The sequence below is a fragment of the Pongo abelii genome, chromosome 16, assembly GCF_028885655.2.
Source record: "Pongo abelii isolate AG06213 chromosome 16, NHGRI_mPonAbe1-v2.0_pri, whole genome shotgun sequence".
NCBI lineage: Eukaryota > Metazoa > Chordata > Mammalia > Primates > Hominidae > Pongo > Pongo abelii.
Genome location: NC_072001.2, coordinates 53,117,707 through 53,135,471, shown reverse-complemented (window position 1 = coordinate 53,135,471; position 17,765 = coordinate 53,117,707). Strand labels below are relative to the sequence as shown.

The 17,765-nt window shown below is 42.0% G+C and overlaps 2 protein-coding genes across 3 annotated transcripts in view; one reads left to right on the top strand and one right to left on the bottom strand.

The window, feature by feature from the left end:
- The window catches only part of SLC27A2 (solute carrier family 27 member 2), a 53,940-nt gene extending 47,110 nt beyond the window's left edge, over positions 1-6,830 (bottom strand). For both annotated transcript variants that reach the window (XM_002825436.5, XM_054531456.1), the window contains exon 1: positions 6,119-6,830. In XM_002825436.5, coding sequence (XP_002825482.3) covers positions 6,119-6,596 — 478 coding nt within the window. In that variant the 5' untranslated portion in view covers positions 6,597-6,830. The remainder of the gene's footprint in view (positions 1-6,118) is intronic.
- A 405-nt stretch (positions 6,831-7,235) lies between these two features.
- ATP8B4 (ATPase phospholipid transporting 8B4 (putative)) overlaps positions 7,236-17,765 on the top strand; it is a 334,774-nt gene continuing 324,244 nt past the window's right edge. Inside the window, 1 exon segment of the mRNA NM_001131296.1 lies at positions 7,236-7,371. The gene's annotated coding sequence lies outside the window, so the exon portion shown is untranslated.

Genomic DNA, 17,765 nt, shown 5'->3' with positions numbered 1-17,765 from the left:
TGTATGTATGTTTGTATGCATCCATCTATCTATCTATCTATCTCTCTATCTATCTAGACAGTCTCACTCTGTCACCCCGGCTGGAGTGCAGTGGTGTGATCTTGGCTCACTGCAACCTCCACCTCCCAGGTTCAAGTGATTCTTGTGTCTCAGCCTCTGGAGTAGCTGGGATTACAGGTGCCCGCCACCATGCCCGACTAATTTTTGTATTTTTAATAGAGACAGGGTTTCGCCATGTTGGCCAGGCTGGTCTCCAACTCCTGACCTCAGGTGATCTGCCCATCTTGGCCTCCCCAAGTGTTAGGATTACAGACATGAGCCACCATGCCCTGCCCAACAGACATTTATTGACTGCCTGCCTACTATGTGCTAGACATTACTAGGGAATTATTGAAAGATATATGAGAGAATTCTAAGCCTTTGAGACAAAGTGCATTGAAGCAACTCATTTAAGTTACTCCTTGGGCAGCCCAAAGAGGTGAGAAGAGTGTAGATTAGATTATTTCTGTGCCTTGATTCTGGACTAAAGTTGGCATTAGAAAATTAAATATTTCCTTCTGTGGAAGTGAGGCCACTGCTGTTGGCCATTCTTTGGACTCTCTGAGTCCCTATTTTTTCCATTTCCTCAGTCCCTTCAGGAAACAGCTTAAAAAAATGACTATTTTTAAGTCCAGCCTGCCATTGTTCTTACATCGCAATATCCTTTAATGAAGCATCTCACTGTTTTAAGCACCTGATCAGAATTGTCTCTGGTGCTCCTTTTGCCTGGAATGCCCCCTCCCCCACTGCATTTGTTCAGCTCAATAGTCAGTGCCCCCAAAAAGCCTTCTCTTGACCTCTGCTTGTTTTCCTATAGCACTTATAGCTCTCCCAGCACACTGAGCACATTCTACTGGGTATCACAATCATTTGCGCATGCGGTTTAGTTCTTTCACTGGACTGTAAGATCCTTGAACTAATTCATCTTCTTAGTTCTCCATCCCATCATGGCACAGAGAAAACTAGCTTGTAGCTTGTTGGGACTCTCTCTCCTTTGTTTTTTTTTTTTGGTGGCCTCTCCTCCCTCTAAATGTTTCTTGCTTTGAAAATCAAATTGTTGTACCATCAGTTTTTCTCAATCTAATCTCAAAAGTTTGGATGACAAGGGTTATCCTTGGTTGGAACACTTGTTTTGTAATGAAGTTCTTCAGTCTTAGAGCTTTTAATGATGCAATATTTTTGAAAGCTATTGTAAGCATTTTTCCTTTATCACATTGTTTGAAGGTGGTCAAATTTTGTTTTCTGCAACCTTGCAAAACCAGGTCAAAGGTAATCTGGAACATTTTATAACTTACCTGGGACTCAGTTTTGCAACAGAGAGTATCTTTAACTGTTACTAAAGCCTTTCATAAGAGTAGTGCCTACACTGTGGGAGCCTCGCATGGCTGTGTTGAGTTAGGCAGTGTATACCCTGCCAGTGAGCTGATGAAGGGACCCTCAGGAGACCTTGGTTATCTACCCAGTGGAAGAGCTAGTTTATTGATGATCTTGATGCTAGGATAAATGGAAACAGAACAAATGTACTATTTCAGGCCTCTTTTGTAGGTTTTTATAAAATATCTCATATTGTGTGAAATAAAATATGTTTTACTGTTTTACCCATATTCTGTATTTGGAAAGTTGTGTGAAAAACTACCGGCCCAGCCATGTGGCTTTTATTAGTTACAACATTGATACACGTTCTTATCCTTGGAGACAATTTTCCCATGTGATTACCTAGATCATACCCTGCCCTGGAGAACGATCCTGAAATGTACAATAGAGAGAAAGTCATATTCTCTGGGAAACAGTGCTGCTGCTTGATTCAGGGAAGTGTTTGTGAGTCTTGACTTTCCGTAACTATAGTAAAATTGGAAGGAGTAATTGAGTACTGAAATTCCTGATAGTGGTTGAGTCCTGTTAAGTTTTATAAAGAAACCCCCAAATTCATAACAACTGGATCAATTCTCACGATAAATGCCTCTGTGCTGGTCCTTTACATATACTGCAGAAATTTGACAGATGGAGCTCAAGAGCTCTTACTAGCCCACAAGCCCTGGGCTGAAACTCAAAGTATGGAATCAAACTCACATTTATGTATCATGTTCAAGATGGTGTGATAGAATAAACAGTGCCACGTAAGTGAGAAAAAAAAATTTGGGTGCTATCTCTACCTTTCTGTTCCTAACTATCCACTTGACCATGGGCAATTCATATCATCCCTCTAGGCCTTTGTTTATACAGCTATAAGACAATGAGAAGGCCAGTAGCAGTGGCTCACGCCTCTAATCCCAGCACTTTGGGAAGACGAGGTGGGTGGATCACGAGGTCAAGAGATCGAGACCATCCTGGCCAACATGGTGAAACCCCATCTCTACTAAAAATACAAAAATTAGCTGGGCATGGTGGCGGGCATCTGTAGTCCCAGCTACCTGAGGGGCTGAGGTAGGAGAATGACTTGAACCTGGGAGGCAGAGGTTGCCGTGAGTCGAGATCGCGCTACGGCACCTCCAGCCTGGGCAACAGAGCGAGACTCTGTCTCAAAAACAAACAAACAAACAAACAACAACAATGAAAAACAATGGGAAACTAGACTGTTTCTCAAAGCCTAGTCCTCAGACCATTTGTTTCAAAATCACCTGGGGTTGGGGGTGGGGTTTCTTATAAAAATACACATTCCTGGGCCCCAACATACTCTTACTGAATCAGCATTTTTGGGGATGATCTCAGAAATTTTTTGTTTTGACACAGGGTTTCACTCTATCACCCAGGCCAGAGTGTAGTGGCACAATCACAGCTCAGTGCAGCCTCAACCTCCCGGGCTCAAGCAATCCTTTCACCTCAGCCTCCCCAGTAACTGGGACCACAGGTGCTCACCATCATGCCCAGTTAATTTTTGTATTTTTTTTTTTGTAGAGACGGGGTTTCATCATGTTGCCCAGGCTAGTCTTGAACTTCTGGGCTCAAGCGATCCTCCCTCCTCCACTTCCCAAAGTGCTAGGATTACAGGAGTGAGCCATAGCGTCCAGCCTCAGAATGTTTTTAAAAGTAAGCTTCCGGCCGGGTGCGGTGGCTCACGCCTGTAATCCCAGCACTTTGGGAGGCCGAGGCGGGCAGATCACAAGGTCGGGAGATAGAGACCATCCTGGCTAACACGGTGAAACCCCGTTTCTACTAAAAATACAAAAAATTAGTCGGGCGTGGTGGCGGGTACCTGTAGTCCCAGCTATTGGGGAGGCTGAGGCAGAAGAATGGCGTGAACCAGGGAGGCGGAGTTTGCAGTGAGCCGAGATGGCTCCACTGCAGTCCCGCCTGGGCGAAAGAGCGAGACTCCGTCTCAAAAAAAAAAAAAAAAAAAAAAAAAAGTAAGCTTCCCAGGTGATTCTTAGGCTTATTAAAGTTTCTTCTTTAAACTTTTTTTTAAAAGTATAACACATTCATTAAACTTACAGGATTATAGGGTTAGAATATCTCTAAGGTCCCTTCCAACACCAAAGAATTCTAAGAATCAGTCCATTCAACATATTTTCCCATGGGCATGTTTAGTAAACAAGCAACTCTGTGACAGACTGTAATTTTGCTACATGTGCAAAGGTATCTCAGTGATTTGGAAAAACTGACTTTATTTTCAAATATGTGGCCTCCCTCAGAGGTCAGTTGACTGTCCAGAGAGTGCCTTAGGTCCACTGTAAAGTCTGGTTCACGTTTGATTTTAATATAGAAATTTCCATATATTCTCTATGTAAACACATAGCTCTATGGCAGAGAACTGTTGCCTGGGTGGGAAGAGGGTATCTGGTTGTAATTCTGACTTTATTGCAGAACCAAACTGTATTATGGTCATTTAATCCTGAACTTCTTTGTCAACGAAACTCCAAACCCTGTGACCACCCTCTCAGGGGGCCTGGGATACTAAAGTGATAAACAGAATTTAAATGCTTCCTGAAGTGGAACAAAGATCACTGTGTTAATAATTTCCCTCCAAGTAAGTTGGTAAAGTAATAGGCTTAGGAGAGTCTTCTAGTTACAAAGTAGTGAAGTTATCGCTTTTCTCAGGCAGCTAGAAATTAATGGGAATTTTCTTGAAAGGACCATCTCTTCCAAATAATTTAGCCACCTTTAAACTTGTCTTTCTTTTTTTTATTCTTTTTTTTGAGATGGAGTCTCACTCTGTCCCCCAGGCTGGAGTGCAGTGGCATGATCTCGGCTCACTGCAACCTCTGCCTCCTGAGTTCAGGTGATTCTCCTGTCTCAGCCTCCCAGGTAGTTTGGATTACAGGCACGTGCCACCATGCCCAGCTAATTTTTTTTTTTTTAGTAGAGACGGGGTTTTTGCTACGTTGGCCAGGCTAGTCTTGAACTCCTAACCTCAAGTGATCCACCTGCCTCGGCCTCCCAAAGTGCTGGGATTACAGGTTTGAGCCACTGCTCCCAGCCTAAAATTTGGCTTTCTGCTTTTAAACTTTTATACAAAGCCTATATTTTTTGGATTATTCATTTCATGCCACATGAAGCAGGTGTGTAAGATTCCTGGTTTCTCACAAGTGAATTAACCTTTCATCTTTCTGTAACCCGCTTAGCTTGCCTCAGTTTCCCCAGCTATGAAATGAAGGAATAGAGCAAGTGGACACTTCATCCCTTCCAGCACACTTAACATTTTACATCCATGCAGATGAAAACAATAAGATGTAGGAAAGAGGCTGGGTGTGGTGGCTCACACCTGTAATCCCAGCACTTTGGGATTACAAAGGCCAAGGTGGGTGGATCGCTTGATCTCAGGAGTTTGAGACCAGCCTGGGCAACATGGTGAAACCCTGTTTCTACCAAAAATAACAAAAAATTAGCTGGGCATGGTGGTGCATGCCTGTGGTCCCAGCTACTTGAGAGGCTGAGCTGGGAGGATTGCTTGAGCCTGGGAGGCAGAGGTTACAGTGAACTGAAATAGCGCCACTGCACTCCAGCCTGGGCAACAGAACGAGACTGTCAAAAAAAAAAAAAAAAAAAAAAAAAAAAGATGTAGGAAAGAGCATGGCTTTGAAGTTGGATAGAGCAAGGTTGGAATTTTAAGCCTCAGTTTTCTCAACTGTATAATGGTGGTGGTGGTGGTGGGGATAGTGATATGTTATCTCCCGGGGTAATAAAAGCATCTACTATAGGGCTTAGCACAGAAATGCATTCTAGAAAGCTGAGGCTCCTCAGCTCCCTAGACCCCTACCCTGTCACCCAGGTCTTTCAGCCCACACCTGGGTAGGCCTCTTCTTACTGATTGAGAGAAGGAACCCTTGGTCCTTATTCAAGTGCAGAGACAAGCTCTCTGGGAGGGGAAAGCCATCAGCCCTGTGAGTAACAGGTTCTCTGTCACTTCCTGAACTTGTCATCACTTAAGTTACTATTTCAAGTCTGGCTGAAATGTGGCAAGAGCTAACCACAGAACTGAAAGGCTCACTATTGTGATAGATGCAGTGGGGGCTCACAAGGGCCCTGTAGCAGATCCCCAATATCTTCTCTCTGGGGATCAGGTGGGGTCACCTTTGTTCTGCAGGGAGGGGACAGGGATGCTAACAGCAGTTGAGAGCTGGAAGCAACATTGAAGGCTGCCTCATTAGAGAGGAGCAAACCAAGGGACAGAGAGAAGTGACTTTCCCATGATCACACAGCCAGTCAAGCAGCAGAGGTGAGAAGAGCCCCTCTGGATCCACTAGAGTTCGCAGTCAAGACCCTCTGCATTTTAATGCAGATGTTATAAGTATTGATTAAGAGCTTGGAATTTGGAGATAGATGGCTGGGCATGAGGCTTCACCTCTCAGGACCTCAGTGGTCTCATCTATAAAAGTCCTATAACAAATCCTACCCATTGTGAGGATTAAAAACCACACTGCCTGTAGAGTGCTTAACACAGAACCTAGCACATAATCAGCTTCCACAACAGGTGGTCCTAAATGATCATTATTTGCGATTCAAGGAAACACTGCCAACCTTTTTCTATACCTACAGTTCCGAACTGAACCTCCCTCTGCGAACCCCTTATGCCACGCTGTGGCTCGTCAGTCAAGGCGCCGAGAAGCCCTGGTGCCAGAGCAGGGCGATCCTCGGGGCTCACCTGGCGACGCCAGCAGCACCTTCGCCCCGCAGCACTGGAAGCAGTGCAGCAGGGACTTCGCGCGGATGTTGTAATTGAGGCACGCCATGGCACAGCCCAGCTTCACCAGCCCCAGCCACAGCCACACGTAGGCCGGCTCGTTACCCATAAAGAGCGCCACGCAGTCTCCCTGGCGCAGGCCGAGGTGGTCGTGCAGCGCCCGGGCCACCTGATTGCTGCGCCGGTCCACCTGCGCGTAGGTGAGAGTCTCGTCGCGGAAGAGCAGAAAAGGCTTGTGTGGAGTCTGGCGCGCTTTCTCCAGGAACGCCCGCAAGATGGTGCGCGCCGGCCGCCGCTTCCCGTAGCTGCGCACCCTCCGGCCCACGGCGGCCACCTTCAAGAAGTAGCCTATGTCCTGGAAGAAGTAGGGGCAGCAGAGGTTCACCAGGAGCGGCAGGAACAGCAGCCCCGCCAGAACTGTGTAGATGGCGGAAAGCATGACCGCTGCGGGGCCCTCTGTCCCAGCGAGGGCAGAGGGTTCACCCCGGGCTTGCAGCGCGGCGACTGGGCGGGCTCCGGGCGGACTGGCGGGCTGCGCCGGGGCGCACGCGGCGGGACGCCGGGCTAGCGTGAGATGAAGGGGAAGACAGAGCTCCTCCGCTGCAGGTACCGCCGCGGGCTCCGGAGCAGGTGTAGTCGTATGCGCGTTGCCGGGGGTTCCGGGCGGGACTGGCCGGCTGAGCCCGCCCCCTTGTGGGGGGCAGCCACCTGCTCTCCTGGCCCTCCCACGCGGTCCTCCCCGGGCTGGGCAGGCTGCCCTGCGGCTCCCAGCTCGAGTCTGGAGGTCTGGGGTCAAGTCTGGACCCCCTCGCCTTGTGACCGAAGTACTTTACCTCTAGGAGCCACGGTTTCTTTAAATGGTGATAAGACGCGCTTAGCGGACGTTGAGAATATTAAAGGAGATAATGCAGGCGTGGGGCTATTATTTGTTACCACTAATAGAGTGGCTTATGGAGATGACACTGTTATTACCGATAAAGTGCCTTATAAATGTCAGACAGTCCTATTATTTATTAATAGCCGGTACCAGGCGCCACTGCCAAACCAGAATCTCATCTCTGCTTCCTGGTCCCAAGGGCTTTTCGCCTGGTCTCTCTCTCTTTCTCAGATTTGCTTCCCAGCCCGACTGCCAGGCGGTCTCCTGTAGCGAAGGCTTCAAGGTTGAACAGAAATGCCCGCGGCAGTGACGTCCAGCTCATCCCAAGCCCTGCCAGGTGAGTGAGGGAAGGACACCCTAACCTAGTCGGCCCTGCCTGGTCGGGGGAGTCCTGATTTCGTGAAGAGCAGTGCTACACCTCACCACCTGAAATCAAGCTTTGACATTATTTTACGATTTTGTTCTGTTAAGTGATCCTGCTGTTCCCTCATGTTGAAAGTTGGCAAGTGTTGTCAGCACAGTTCACACATTTAATAAGTGGCTCTGTCAGAGAATAGTATAGTACAGAGGACATTGAGTAAGTGGTATTGGCATGTCTCAAAAACCATTTCTTTTAGAGGAAATGTGAACCTTTCTTTTAATTTGCCTTAGTACTACTTCTGTACAAAGTGAATGCTCACTACTTGCCACTGAGGAGGGTCAGGATCTAAGTAGTGTTCTGTTTTCATCCTCTCCTGTCCTCCTGTGTTCCTCTATCTTAATTTGATACGATAAATACAGATAATGCTTACTCCTCCTAGACACGCTGCTAGGAGCTTCCCTATGTTACATTTTGGGAGCCTCAGTTATTTTATACAGGTGGCACTTTCATGCTCATTTACAGACAAGAAAGGGAAGCTTAGGTGAATTGAGACAGCTGGTAAGTAATTCGTGGGTTTTGGAAATGGTATCTGTTTGGTCCTGGGGAACCAACTCTTAGCTTATTCTTAGTAACTATATTATGCTGTCCTCCTATTCTCTAGGTTTCTGTCCATGTCCTCTTTTTTTTCGGTGTGTGTAAAACGCACAAAAATGTTTCACATTCCCTCCAGGCCACCCCCTACCGTTTTTTAGCCTCTTTTTCTTATCCCTGGTAACTGCTCAAGCAACCTTTCCCTTTTCCTGACTTTTTCATTTCTGATCCAGCTACCTGGTTGCATCATTTCCCTGGGGATGAGCTGGGGGCCTTCATCATCCCTGAGGAGAAAGCAGTAGAATTAACCAAAGTGAGGGCCCGACAGAAAACATTCTCGTGTGAACTTTTCATGTTGAAGCTCAGAGCCAGCCCTTCCTTTTTCATCCCAATGCCACCCTCGTCCCTTGATGGCTAGTCACTTCTGCGTAGCCACCTGCACCCCTCTTTTCTCTTCCTTAAACAGCTACTGTCTACCCAGAGTGCTAGATGACCACAAGGCTCCACTTTTTCTCCTCTTATTCTGAGGATCACTTTAACCTCAGTTACAAGTAAAAGAAAACAAGACCCAAGCTAGCTGAAGCAGAAAGAGGAATTTAAGCAGTAACTGGAGAGTCCGGGGCTAAGACATCAAGGATTTTAAATGCTGACACCTGGATCTAGTTTTGCTTTCACTATTTCTCCTCTGCACCTCCTCTGTTCTCATTCAGGCTCTCTGGTTGTTGTCCAAAGATGGCTGCCAACAGCCCTTAGGGGTACATGCTTTCTGGCTCAACTTCAGAGAGAAATACAAGAATCTTTTTCTTAGGAGTTCTCATAAAAAAAAAAAAAATCCCTGACTGGATTATACACCCATTCCTGAACCAATGTCTGTGGGTCCCGGGGAAAAAAGGTGCTAGTTGTTTTAAGCCAATCAGGGCTCACCCATGGGGCAGAGAGTATAATCAATTTCACCTAGGCCATTTTGTGGAACGTAGGGTATTATTAAAAAGTGGGGTTAGAGAGAGTAAATTTGGGGAAGTAATTTGCAAATGTCTATAATATATACCTCGGGAGTCCCAATGATTCCAGCTTTGAGCCTGAGATCCAGCTCTTGCTCTATCACGAGGTTAATAGATGTCTTAGTCTGTATGGGCTGCTATAACAAAATACTGTAAGCTGGGTAGTTTATAAACAACAGAAATTTATTTCTCAGAGTTCTGGAGGCAAGTCTAAGATCAAGGTGCCAGCAGATGTGGTGTTTGGTGAAGGGCTACTTTCTCATAGATGGTGCCTTCTCACTGTGTACTGTTTGGTAGAAGCGACAAATTACCTCTCTGGGGCCTGTTTTATGAGGGCACTAATCCCATTCGTGAGGGCTCTGCCCTATGATCAAATTACTCCCCAAAGGCTCTACCTCCTAATACCATCACATTGCATGTTAGGATTTCAATATATGAATTTTGTAGGGGACATGAACATTAAAACCACAGCAATAGTCTTCCTGGAAATATTGCTACCATCTTATATCTCCACTGCTCAATTATCTTTAGTGGTTCCCCATTGCTTCCTATTGTCTTCCACCAATGACATCTATAGACAGTTGTATTTGTACAGCATACTAGAACATACCTGGCCTAGGGTTGACCAGATGCCCTGGCTTCTGCCTGATTCCTTTGAAAGGTGATCGATAGCTTAGCACATTGGCTGCCCATTCTTGGTACCTCTTGGGAACCTCTAGTCTATAAAATGAAATTTAAACTTTATTTTCTGGCTCTTCTGAATCTCACTCAAGCTTTCACTACACTCAATTGACAAATATTTATTGAGATTCTGCTATGAACCAAACATTATTAGGTATTAAATATTTTAAAATGGACCAAAACTTAATTCTAACTGTTCCTTTTCAAGAGCACTTTGTTTTTAGCAAGTCTGGTCGCACACTCCTAAAAATGCCCTGCACCTTCCTCTTTCTACTGGCTTGTTCTTACCACTTTCCACCCCTGACCATCCTAACCCTGTAAATCTCAACTCTCCTTTAGGGCAGTAGTTCTTTGATTCCTGAATTTCTTAGTCCAGTGTTATATTTCAAAACCAAATTAGGGACTCAAAAAAAGTAACAACTTCTTAATTTTTCTAGTAAAAACAACCCCCTCCCCCATCACAGTATATTTGTTATTTTATAGAAGAATGACTTTTGGCATTAAAAAAGTATACCTGAACTGTACACTTGAAAATGGTTAAAATGGTTAATTTTTATGTTACGCATATTTTACCACAATTTTAAAGACAGTAATAATAAACATGTAGCCCTTTCCAAGAGAAGATGAAGACAATGTTACATCAACACATAAAAAGTACAGAAATTATCCAAGTATGGGGGCATGCACCTGTAATTCCAGCTACTTGGGAGACTGAGGCAGGAGGATCACTTGAGGCCAGGAGTTCAAGACTGAACTGGGCAACACAGTGAGACCCCATCTCATATGAAAAACAAAACAAAATAATCTTACAAATTCTCACAAACAGATAAAAATAAAGAAATTAAAATATTTTTGAATGTAGAAAACTGCAACTTTTGTCTGGGTTTTTATACCATATAGAAATTGTTTTTATACAAGTTTGTCTATTCAGTAACATAAATTCCACAGTGAAATATGAAATAGAGCCAGATCTTGGACTTTGATATAATTTAGGATTTTGTCAGCACTGAGATCTCAGACATAGAGATTCTCCGTCCCCATAGCCTTAGTTAAGCCTCCTTATCCCCTTCTCCCATTCTCTGACATTACTGAGCCTACTCATTTCCTCTATCAAGATTTTGGTCCCTTCCTGGCCAGTCACTTCAACGTGGCCTCCTAGACCCCTCTTTTCCTTAAACTTTCTATCCAGGTATAGATGACCTCAAATGCCCGCTCTCTTTTGTCCTATTCTAGGTATTGCAGGAGAAGTTTAGGGGTAAGACAGGATTACTGGGTGTGCATATTGACACCTTCTAGCCTTGGTCAGGACGTTCATCCCTATCATCTATCTCTGCTATTTGAGAGAAGGCTTCCTAATGGCAGTCCCAGACCTTCCCTACCCCCTTCAAAGTTTCCAGTCCCAATTCTTTTAAAGCAGGTGGCTTCCCTTCCTACTTTATGGAGATGAAGTAGTTCACTATTTCTCAAACTTTACAAGCCTGAGAATCACCTGGGGAACATGCTAAAACATAGTTCATTAAGCCCCATCTCCAGAATTTCTGATTCAGTGAGTCTTGGGTGGGGCCAAAGAATTCATATCTCTAGGAAGTTACCAGGTGTCGCTGACACTGCTAGTCCAGGGACTATACTTTGAGAACTACTGATTTAGTCCACTGGCTTCCAAACTACTCGGTAGAGCCCTAGTGGCTGAGAAGCCACTGAGGAGAGTTCATTGCATAGAGTGGGAAAGGCGCTCTGGGAGGATCCTACCCTAGCTCCAATCAAAACAGCTCATATACTTGTTTTACACTTCCATGTAGAGTTCATGTGAAAAAAAGTATTCCCAAACATTTTCCTTTAAATCTTCCAGCCCATGCTGATCCAGCTCTTGTACTGAACTTATAAACCCATCGCATAGGTTGGCTTTTGATTGTTTCTTACCTGTTAGTTTTGCCTTCGTAACTAGAATTCAATTTCCTGGAATGAAGTAATAGAAAAGATTGTGAGAGTTGAAGCCAGAAGACCTGATTTTGAGTCTTTATCTGTCATGCATTGGCTGAGTAGCTTTGAGAAGTGTACTGAGCTCTCAACAGTGACTTGTGTTAATTTTGTAGAATTTGAGGCACCTAATGCACAGGGCCATTCTTGACAAAAAATTATAGATTATGAAGCTTGCTATTTTTGTGACATTACATACTTGGTACAAATAGAAATTTTGTGTGACTGACTCGTTCAGTAGTTTGTGGGAAGAATAATCTCTGACCGTTGTTGCCATAAGTTAATCACATTTCTTGAAATGTGGGTGCCTGTCATCCTATTGACTGTCTAGCATGGTACCATTTGAGTATAGACATACAGGATGTGCAGGTATTCAGCGAACAAAATGGCAAGGGTTTGATGGAGATGGTGTGTGATAAGATTGACCCTCTTTTTGGAGAATGAAAAAAAGGTGAGACTGAAAACAACTGATTATTGATATTAGACATGACAGAGCAGGGAACCCTTGCATTGGCATCCCAGTTGTGCTTGCTACACAGTCAGGACAATTTATAATTTGAGAAAAAGATGTTTGCCCTCTTTAGTTCTGACCAGAATGTCTTTGATTAAGTGTTGACTTCTAACTCAGGGAAAACTACTAATGAAATCATCATTGTTTCTAGTGCTAATTCTCCAGATTTGGTTTCTATTTTTTCAACAGCTCGCTCTCTCTCCTTTCAATATCCCACTGCAATGCACATAGTCTCCATCCCAGTCACAATGTACTCTTTTTTGGATTTTTTTATTAATTTTGTTTTTTATTTTTTAATTTAATTAAAAAATTTTATTTTTCCATAAGTTATTGGGGTACAGGTGGTATCTGGTTACATGAGCAAGTTCTTTAATGGTGATTTGTGAGATTTTGGTGCACCCATGACCTGAGCAGTATACACTGCACCAGATTTGTAGTCTTTTATCCCTTGCCCTCCTTCTACTCTTCCCAAGTCCCCAAAGTCCATTGTATTATCTTATGTCTTTGCATCCTCACAGCTTAGCTCCCACATATCAGTGAGAACATACGATGTTTGGCTTTCCAATTCTGAGTTGCATCACTTAGAATAATAGTCTCTAATCTCATTCAGGTCACTGCAAATGCTGTTAATTCATTCCTTTTTATGGTTGTGTAGTATTCCATTGTGTGTGTGTGTGTGTGTATACACACACAATGTTTATATATAGTGTATATATATATATGCTGTGCAGTATATATATACACACACTATATACTGTGGTGTATATATATATACTCTGCAGTATATATACACACACTCTATATATACTATGATATATATATACTGTGATACATATATACACACATATATATATCACAGTATCTTTAACCACTCATTAATTGATGGGCATTTGGCTTGGTTCCACGATTTTGCAATTGTAAATTGTGCTGCTATAAACATGCGTGTGCAAGTATCTTTTTTGAGTAATGACTTCTTTTCCTTTGGGTAGATACCCAGCAGTGGGATTGCTGGATCAAATCATAGTTCTACTTTTAGTTCTTTAAGGGATCGCCACACTGTTTTCCATAGTGGCTGTACTAGTTTACATTCCCACTAGCAGTGTAGAAGAGTTTCTTATTTACCACATCCATGCCAACGTCTACGGTTTTTTGATTTTTTGATTATGGCCATTCTTGCAGGAGTGAGGTGGTATCACGTTGTAGTTTTGATTTGCATTTCCTTGATCATTAGTGATGTTGAGCATTTTTAAATATGCTTGTTGACCATTTGTATGTCTTCCTTTGAGAATTGTCTATTCGTGTCCTTAGCCCCCTTGTCGATAGGATTGTTTGTTGTTTTCTTACTGATTAGATTTTTTGGTTAGTTTCTTTGTTTCTTACTGATTAGATTTGTTAGTTTCTTACTGGTTAGAGTTCGTTGTAGATTCTGGATATTAGTCCTTTGTCAGATGTGTAGGTTGTAAAGATTTTCTCCCACTCTGTAGATTGTCTATTTACTCTGCTGTTCCTTTTGCTGTGCAAAAGCTCTTTAGTTTAATCAGATCCCAGCTATTTATCTTTGTTTTTATTGCTTTTGGTCATGAAATCCTTGCATAAGCCAATGTCTAGAGGGTTTTTCCAATGTTATGTTCTAGAATTTTTATAGTTTCAGGTCCTAGGTTTAAGTCCTTAATCCATCTAGAGTTGATTTTTGCATAAGGTGAGAGATGAGGATCCAGTTTCATTCTCCTACATGTGGCTAACCAATTGTCATAGGCACCATTTGTTGAAAAGGGTATCCTTTCCCCACTTTGTTTTTGTTTGCTTTGTCGAAGATGAGTTGGCTGTAAATAGTTGGGTTTATTTCTGGGTATCTATTCTGTTCCATTAGTCTGTGTGCCAATTTTCATACCAGTACCATGCTGTTTTGGTGACTATAGCCTTATAGTATTGTTTGAAATCAGGTAGTGTGATGCCTCCAGATTTGTTCTTTCTGTTTAATCTTGCTTTGGCTACGTGGGCTCTTTTTTGGTTCCATATAAATTTTAGAATGGTTTTTTTTCTAATTCTGTGAAGATGAGTGGTATTCTGATGGGGATTGTGTTGAATTTGTAGATTCCTTTTGGCAGTATGGTCATTTTCACAATATTGATTCTACCCATCCATGAGCATGGGATGTGTTTCCATTTGTTTGTGTCATCTATGATTTCTTTCAGCAGTGTGTTGTAGTTTCCTTGTAGAGGTCTTTTGAGTCCTTTGTTAGGTATATTCCTAAGTAATTTTTTTTTTTTTTGCAGCGATTGTAAAAGGGATTGAGTGCTTGATTTGATTCTCTGCTTGGTCGTTGTTGGTATGTAGAAGAGCTACTGATTTGTGTATGTTAATCTGGTATCTGGAAACTGTGCTGAATTCTTTTATCAGTTCTAGGAGCTTTCTAGGGGAGTCCTTAGTGTTTTCAAGGTAAATGATCATATTGTCAGCAAACAGTGACAGTTTGACTTCCTCTTTACCGATTTGGATGCCCTGTATTTCTTTCTCTCGTCTGATTACTCTGGCTAGGACTTCCAGTACTATGCTGAAGAGGAGTGGTGACAGTGCGCATCCTTGTCTTGTTCCAGTTCTCAGAGGGAATGCTTTCAACTTTTCCCCATTCAGTATTATGCTGGCTGTGGGTTTGTCATAGATGGCTTTTATTACATTGAGGTATGTCCCTTGTATGCCGATTTTGCTGAAAGTTTTAATCATAAAGGGATGCTGGATTTTGTTGAATGCTTTTTCTGCATCTATTGAGATGATCATGTGATTTTTGTTTTTAATTCTGTTTATGTCATGTATGACATTTATTGGCTTGAGTATATGAAACCATCCCTGCATCCCCGATATGAAACCCACTTGATCATGGTGGATAATCTCTTTGATATGTTGTTGGATTTGGTTAGCTAGTATTTTGTTAAGGATTTTAGCATCTATGTTCATCCAGGATATTGGCCTATAGTTTTCTTTTTTTGGTTACGTCCTTTCCTGGTTTTGGTATTAGGGTGATGCTGGCTTCATAGAATGAATTAGGGAGGGTTCTTTCTTTCTCTGTCTTGTGGAATAGTGTTAAAAGGATTGGTACCAATTCTTCTTTGAATGTCTGGTAGAATACTGCTGTGAATCCGTCTGGTCCTGGACCTTTTTTTTCTTGGTAATTTTTAAATTACCATTTCAGTCTCACTGTTTGTTCAGCGTATCTAATTCTTCCTGATTTAAGCTGGGAGGGTTGTATTTTTCCAGGAATGTATCCATCTCTTCTAGGTTTTCTAGTTTATGTGCGTAAGGTGTTCATAGTAGCCTTGAATGATCTTTTGCATTTCAGTGGTGTCAGTTGTAATATCTCCTGTTTTGCTTCTTAGTGAGGTTATTTGGATTTTTTTTCTCTTCTTTTTTTGATTAATCTTCCTAATGGTCTGTCAATTTTATTTATCTTTTCAAAGAACCAGATTTTTGTTTCGTGTATTCTTTGTATTTTTTTTTTGTTTGTTTGTTTCAATTTCATTTAGTTCTGCTCTGATCTTGGTTATTTCATTTTTTCTGCTGGGGTTTGGATTTGGTTTGTTCTTGTTTCTCTAGTTCCTTGAGGTGTGATCTTAGATTGTCTCTTTATGCTCTTTCAGTCTTTTTGATGTAGGTGTTTAGGGGTATGAACTTTCCTCTTAGCACCGCCTTTGCTGAATCTCAGAGGTTTTGATAGTTTGTGTCATTATTATCATTCAGTCAGAAGAATTTTTAAATTTCCATCTTGATTTCGTTTTTACCCAAAGCTCATTCAGGATCAGGTTATTTAATTTTCATGTATTTGCATGGTTTTAAGGTTCCTTTTGGAGTTGATTTCCAGTTTTATTCCACTGTGGTCTGAGAGAGTGCTTGATATAATTTCAATTTTTAAAAATTTATTGAGGCTTGTTTTATGGCATATCACATGGTCTATCTTGGAGGAAGTTCCTTGTGCTGTTGAATAGAGTGTATATTCTGTGGTTGTTGGATGAAATGTTCTGTATAGATGTGTTAGGTCTGTTTGTTCCAAGGTATAGTTTAAATTCATTGTTTGTTTATTGACTTTCTGTCTTGATGACCTGTCTAGTGCTGTCAGTGGAGTATTGAAGTTCCCCAGTATTATTGTGTTGCTATCTCATTTCTTAGGTCTGTTAGTAATTGTTTTATAAATTAGGGAGCTCTAGTATTAGGTGCATATATATTTAGGATTGTGATATTTTCCTGTTGAACAAGGCCTTTTACCATTCTATGCTGTCTCTCTTCATCTCTTTTAACCACTGTTGCTTTAAAGTTTGTTTTGTCTGATATAAGAATAGCTACACCTGCTCACTTTTTGTGTCCGTTTGCATGAAACACCTTTTCCCACCCCATTACTGTAAGTTTATGTGAGTCCTTATGTGTTAGGTGAGTCTCCTGAAAGCAGCAGATAGTTGATTGGTGGGTTCTTATCCATTCTGTGGTTCTGTATCTTTTAAGTGGAGCATTTAGGCCATTCACCTTCAATGTTAATATTGAAATGTGAGGTACCATTGCATTTATTGTGCTCTTTGTTGCCTGTGTACTTTGCTTTTTTGTTTTGTTTTGTTTTTGCTTTTTAACTTGTAGTTTTGTTTTATAAGTCCTGTGTGATTTATGCTTTAAAGAGGTTCTGTTTTGATGTGTTTCCAGGATTTGTTTCAAGATTTAGGGCTCCCTTTAGCAGTTCTTGTGGGGTGGGTTTGGTAATGGCGAATTCTCTCAGCATTTGTTTGTCTGAAAACAACTGTATCTTTCCTTCATATATGATGCTTAGTTTTGCTGGACACAAAATTCTTGGCCGATAATTGTTTTGTTTGAGGAGTCTGAAGATAGGTCCCCAATCCTTTCTAGCTTGTAGGGTTTCTGCTGAGAAATCTGCTGTTAATCTGATAGGTTTTCCTTTATAGGCTACCTGGTGCTTCTGTCTCACAGCTCTTAAGATTCTTTTCTTCATCTTAACTTTGTATAATCTGATCACTGTGCCTAGGTGAAGATCTTTTTGTGATGAATTTCTCAGGTGTTCTTTGTGCTTCTCATATTTACATGTCTAGGTCTCTAACAAGGCTGGGGAAGTTTTCCTCAATTATTCCCCCAAATATATTTTCCAGGCTTTTAGAATTCTCTGCTTCCTCAGGTACACTGATGATTTTTAGGTTTGGTCATTTAACATAATCCCAGACTCTTGAAGGCTTTGTTTATATCGTCTTAATCTTTTTCTTTGTCTTTGTTGTATTGGGTTAATTCGAAGACCTTGTCTTTGAGCTCTGAATTTCTTTTTCTTGTTCACTTCTATTGCTGAAACTTTCCAGAGCATTTCACATTTCTAAAAGCGTGTCCAAACTTTCCTGAATTTTTGATTGTTTTTTCTTTAAGCTATCTATTCCCGTAAATAATTCTCCCTTCACTTCTTGTATCATTTTTTGAATTTCCATGCATTGGGCTTTGTCTTTCTCTGGTCCCTCCCAGATTAGCTTAATAACTAACCTCCTGAATTATTTTTCAGGCAAATCAGGGATTTCTTCTTGGTTTGGATTCATTGCTGGTGAACTAGTGTGATCTTTTGGGGATGTTGATGA